At 47.1% G+C, this 6,000-nt stretch overlaps 1 protein-coding gene across 2 annotated transcripts in view; it reads right to left on the reverse strand.

Annotated features, from left to right (window-relative positions):
• SEPSECS (Sep (O-phosphoserine) tRNA:Sec (selenocysteine) tRNA synthase) overlaps window positions 1-4,930 on the reverse strand; it is a 30,291-nt gene extending 25,361 nt beyond the window's left edge. Inside the window, exons 1-4 of one of the 2 annotated variants that reach the window (XM_040966449.1) lie at window positions 4,762-4,930; window positions 3,987-4,141; window positions 1,779-1,897; window positions 418-576 (exon numbers count right to left, since the gene is read on the reverse strand). In XM_040966449.1, coding sequence (XP_040822383.1) covers window positions 418-576; window positions 1,779-1,897; window positions 3,987-4,141; window positions 4,762-4,875 — 547 coding nt within the window. In that variant the 5' untranslated portion in view covers window positions 4,876-4,930. The remainder of the gene's footprint in view (window positions 1-417; window positions 577-1,778; window positions 1,898-3,986; window positions 4,142-4,761) is intronic. The other variant, XM_040966450.1, reaches the window with a different exon arrangement.
• Window positions 4,931-6,000: the final 1,070 nt, after the last annotated feature.

A 6,000-nucleotide genomic window follows, 5' to 3' on the forward strand; every position in this document is an offset into this window, starting at 1 on the left:
ATTCCAGCTTTTCCCGGACCCTCAAGAGTATGCCTCATCTTTTTAGTGTCGCTGCTGGGTGGCAACAACCATCAGCAAGTGACTGGTTTATCTTTAAAGTAAAATATAATACATCTCAGGTGCCTGGGAATCACTGACACATCTGAGAGTTCATATAATTCAAATGTAAAGTTGTTATCAAATTTTTAATGGAGGTGACGCGCTTAGCTAAAACATAATCAAAGCCTCCATAGAAATAATTATATAACATTTAATAGTAAACAGTTCAGTATTCATAAATTAAAAGCTGTATAAAGCAATCAATGTATACAATTTTAAAACAAGGAAGAGAGCTAATTTTCATTCATCTATTTCTATATAAAAAGTTTAGATCTTCTAATTGTGATTTTAGAATGTTTTGCATGTCACTTCATTTACCTGCAGTGATCATGGATTTAAAGCATGACTTCTGGTCTATCCGAGGCCACAGGATATACTTTGCCTTTGGTCTTTTGTGTCGCAAAGTTAGGAAACACAGAGTTAGACTCATTCCAGTCGCCATAGGAACCACAAAGCAGTTGGCCACTGAATGGACACCTACAAATAAGAAGTGAAACATAAGTTATACCATAACATTACCCAGCATCCTTCTAGAAAAAATAAATAAATAAATAAACCCTATTTCTACCAAATCCTAAAACAACAGTCATGAGTGCTTCCTTTTCCCGCTCTCGATCTCAGGAAGCTCACTGCCCAGTTCACCCCCGGATCCATTCAATCCTAAGGACTGTCTGCATTTTGTCTTTTCAGAAGTTACTTGAGAGGGGCAGCCACAACTCGGGATGCCCACATGCCCTTCCAGAGTGCCTGGGATTGAGTCCTACCTCTACCTTCAACCCAGCTTTCTACCAAGGTGCCTAGAGGCAGCATACAATGGCCAAGCACTTGCATTCTTCCTACTCACATGAGAGACCCAGATGGAGTTCTGGTTCTTGGCTTCTGCCTGGCCCTGCCCTGGCTGCGGCAGATACCAGAGAATAAATGAGTAAATGGAAGATTATCTATCTATCTATCTATCTAATATCTCTCTCTCTCTCTCGCCTTCCCACAGTCCGTCCAGAAGAAATTTTCTACCTACTGGTCGACCCTAAAAGCAACCATACAGCCAGGACTAAACTAGAAGCCAGGAGCTCCATCCTGGTCCCCATGTGGATGACATGCTTTTCCCAGGCCATTCAAAGGAAGTTGGATAGGAAGTGGAACAGCTGGCACACAAACCAGTGCCCACAATGGGATGCCAGCACTGTCAGCAGCACCTTAACCTCTGATGCCACAATGCCAACCTCTCTTTGTCTCGTATCTGTCATTCTGCCTATCATTTTTTTAATCTTCAAAAAAGATTTTAGTAGCTATATGGCAGCACAGCTTAATCCACACTTGCAGCACAGTGCCAGTTCAAGTCCTGGCTGCTTTGCTTCCAATCCACTCATGCTAAAGCAGCCAAGAAGGCAGCAGAAGATGGCACAAGTCCTTGGGTTCCTAATGCCCAAGTGGGAGACCAGGATGGAGTGTGCGGCTCTTGGCTTTGGCCTAGCCAAAACCTAGCTCTAAGGACCATGTCAGGAGGGAACCAGCAGATGAAAGATCGATCTCTCTCTTTCTCTCTCTGCCTTCTAAATAAACAAATCAATTTGACCCAAATCTACTCCCTGTTTTTGTAAACAGACATCAGTACAAAAATTAGGCAGAGGTGGCGCTAACTAGTCAGTAACAAGCATTATGATGAACACAGTACATACCGGCCAACTTTATGATATCCAGGACCAAAGAATTGGTAATTTTGTTCAAAAGGCTAGAGCCTGCAGCTTTTGGTTGCACAGCAGAAATATCTCCAGATCGTCCAATTCCATGAATAAACCTAAGCAAGAACATGGGCCCCAAACCAGAGAAACACATTCAGTGTTCTAGGTGATCCAATGTATACATATAGAAATATAATAACCAGAAAAGCACCAGAAGCAGAATTTGGCTGTTGTAGATCTATCTGCTAAACCACTGACAATATTTAAAATACTCTATTTGTACAGAAACACCTTCAACAGTTCTGCTAGGATACCACGTCTCAAAGATGGCCTTGTTCCCTTTCCTCCCTCGGCTCCTACAGTACCGCACACCAAGAAATGAGTCTAACTCCCGTCCATGCAAGTCTGGGCTGGCCTCAGTGGCTGACCGGGCCAGGAAGACCCTCGCAGAAGTCGCTGTGTGGAACTACTAGGCTAGTCCCTAGGCTTTCAGCAGTCCTCTCTAAAGGGCTTGCTCTCAGAACGCCCCTCTCACACACCAGGGGCGAGGACAGAAGGGGTCCCCGCCACAAGCACACACCCACCAGGCTCCCAGCCACATGAGTCACATTACCTCGAGTACACCCCACTACCTGCAGATAACTAAACTCAGCCAACATCTGAATACAAAAGGACCCTACTGTGCCTAAAACTATGAGAAATACTGAGCTAGTTTAAGCCACTAAGTCTTGGGGTGGTGTCTTATACAGCAATACAAAACTAGGATATGGGCAATAATCAATTCTCTTTTTCTGTTTCCCTAACCAGACTAGTGGGTCAAGTTTCGATGGGGATGAGTCAAAAACTGCCTTAATTTTGAAAGAACTACATGTTCCTTAAAAACTAGTGTGCAAATCCACACTAGACTGGATGACATATACACTATATAGATACCTCTGACTAGTCTTTAAAATAAAGAAGTCCTTTTGTTACTGAAATAATTTGTAAGAGTCAAACAGAGGAGAAATCCTAATATGACCATCACCCAAGCCCTGGCTGTGCTCGCTTACCACTGAAGCCTCACATAAAGTACAACAGCACATTACTCAGGAAACGCTCCCTTAAGTTCTATACTCACTGGCATTAGTTCTACATTATCTTCAGTTCTGCCAAAAAAACAAACCAAAAGGGGAAAATTTCTTTTATTTGAAAGGCAGAGTGACAGCGAGCAAGAGAGATCTTTCATTAACCAGTTCATTTGTCCAAAGCCCCAACAGCCCGGGAAGGGCCAATCAAAAGCCAGGAAGGAGCCTGGAACCCGGCCCAGGACCGCCGGATGAGTAGCGCAAACCCAACCACTTGAGCCATCCTCCGCTGCTTCCCAGGAGCACTGAGTGGACTGGAGGTGCCTCGGAGCTGTAAGTAGCTATAACTTGCGCAATACTTCCATGAGGGTTGCGGGTACTTCCAGCAGCAACCTAACACACTGCACCACAACAGCCGCCCCTATTATTATCAGTTTCAATCGCAATGGTTTAGACTGAGATAAAATGCCACTATGTCTAGCAGCATGTCATCATGATATAACACCAAAGATGACCGGAGTTTTGAAGACCGTTGACCTATCTTTCACAGAAACACCGCAGTCAAAAGGAGATACTCCTAAGTGATTATATATTGAAACCACAGCTTGTTTAATTGTTAGCAGAAGTGATGAAAAGTTTTCTAAAATAACAAAGATTTTAAAAATACAATGACTTAAAATCTAACACGCCTCTTCCTATATCCATTGCAAGAAAAAGAGGTGCTTCTAACACAACCATAATTAATGTTCTGACTGTATGTCAGTCACTCTCCAACAAAGCCTGCCTGCCCTGTGAGAAGACATGTATGGAAAACTGCAAAGAGCCTCAATGTGTTTAAACTCTCACAACCAAACAGGCTGCTTACACTTCACGTTCTCACCAGAACAGACTGCCTGAGCTAACAACCCAGACCAGCCAGCGGAAGGGCCAAAGCCCAGGGTTTCTACCGTACGGTTCTTGAAAAGCACCTGCTCAGGCAAACTGTCTCCATCTCCCAGCAGCAACTGGAAGTAGGAATAGGAAAAAAAAAAAAAAAAAAAGTGGCTTACAGCTTACAATTTAATAGGATGCATACTGCCACCAGTCCCCTTAACCAACATTATAAACAGGAATTTTCACATGCCGGGATAAAACAATTTACCTGTAATGCCGACGAGCGACCAGGGCAGACGCCACTCGCCCTTCCCTCTCCCCCACACCACAGTTGCTCAGGAAATTGTTGCTATCCATGACCGCCAGTTCGTGCAGGAAGAGTTCCAGCGTAGTTTCATCCCAACCGTCCTCCGGGCATTTGCCCTTGGGGGCAGGGGAGAGAGGAGAGGAAAAAATTAAGTTTATAATTATATTTAAGAGAACCAACAATTTCTAAAATCCCTCAGCGATAAATTGTCAACTGCTTCACGTGTACTTTGCCATACTCTTTGCTACCCAAACTTCAGACATTCAGCATCACCAAGAAACTTCCAGCGGGCTAATTATCAACAAACAGAAGATGCCCGGCTAAAACGAAGCTTATTCCGATTTGCAATTTAAAGTAACCGAATGCTCAAACACACTTCAACCCAAGGATTCATGACCAAGGGTGGTCCAACTGGAGAGAAACTCCACGAAGGGACGCTGGCAGGGGCGAGCCCTGCGCCCTGGGTGGATCCGGGAAGTGGCCGCCCCGTGGCTTGCAAACATCAGGAGTGCCCCGGGTCCTCGGGGGATGGCGAGGCGCGGACTTTGCCCATTCCGCAAAGTACGGCAGCCGGGCTGTGGGTCGCTCCGGCTCGCCGCAGGCAGACAGCCCCGGCCCCGCCGCCCCTCAGGGACGCCCTCGGCGCTCCGCGGGCTCCGGCCACGCCGCGCCGGGAGCGGGGGACCTGCCTCAGCGCAGCGGGGCCGCGACGGCCGCCCACCGGCCCCTCGCTAACCTTCTCCAGCAGCAGCCGAATGAGGTGCTCGTGCGAGCGGCGGGCCTCACAGCCCTGCCGCACGTAAGCCGGAGACACCAGCCGCTCGCTGGCCGTGAAACTCTCGCGGTTCATGGCCCCGGCTCGGCACGACCCGCTGACTCGCCGGCCACCGACGGAGCTGGCAGGCGCCTCTACCCCCTGGACGGTACGGCAGGGCCCTGGGGCCAAAAATAAATAAAAACCAACGCCACTACACAGCACGCCTGGCGCGGGCGCATGCGCAAACGGCCGGATCGGCGGTTGAGGGTTTGCGCGTGCGCAAGAGGGGCCGCGGGAAGAAGCAGATCCTAGGCTTGCCCCGTCCGCGCTCGGATTGGCTTGATAAAACTCTAGATTCCGGAGGCAGAGAAGATTAGGCCAGCAAGGAAGGGGTTTGCACTTGGACTTGACCCAGAGTAGTAAAGTGCAGTTGCAGGGGGCAGCTGTCAAGAAAAATGTACTGAATTCGCCTTTCGGTGCTGTTGTTGCTGTTGTTGGACGGTGGAGATTTGCACCATCTGTGTCACTCTTAGACATCAAGCTTCCAGAACTTTGCGTGTTTGCCTTTACGCAGTTCAACATTAACCACCCTTCAGCAATCCCCTGCGATTGAGCAGTGCCCACACCAGATCTTCAAACAGTCGAATTTACCGCCCCCTGTGACACCACCCATACCACCAGATGTGATAAACTGGACTGGCACCGCTGAAGGTAAATTCTCTAAAGGAAAGGCCCTGGTTTTACTGTCCGCAGAGAACAGGTACGAAACAAATCACAGTGCTGAGGCGACAGGTTAGATGGAGCATTGCACAACCTAGCAGTAAGTTCTGGAGGGTAATAGGACCAGACCCCTGGCTTGGATTCCCTGCAGTCTATTCCTGAGCTGAGCCTAAAGTCAGCCCTGACATTGTGTGACCAAGGGTGTGCTAGAACCTGCGTGCATTGATTCACACTCAATTGCAAGAGCTGATAGTTTTGTTATCTAGTTTTTAAATACAGCCTTTGTTAAAAATTAAATAATCTAAGTGTAAGCTTTCTACTAAAAACAAAATAAATAAACATTAAAAAAAAAACTCAGCACTTCCTGATTGTCTTAGTATTACCTACACTTAAACATTTACTCATTTATTTGTTTGAAAGAGCCACATGGGGGGTGGGGTGAGAGAGAGATTGCCTGTCTGTTCGTTGACTCCTCAGATGGCCACAGCATTCAGGGCT

The sequence above is a fragment of the Ochotona curzoniae genome, unplaced genomic scaffold (assembly GCF_017591425.1).
Source record: "Ochotona curzoniae isolate NIBS_2020 unplaced genomic scaffold, NIBS_Ocur_1.0 scaffold_4505, whole genome shotgun sequence".
Classification (NCBI taxonomy): domain Eukaryota; kingdom Metazoa; phylum Chordata; class Mammalia; order Lagomorpha; family Ochotonidae; genus Ochotona; species Ochotona curzoniae.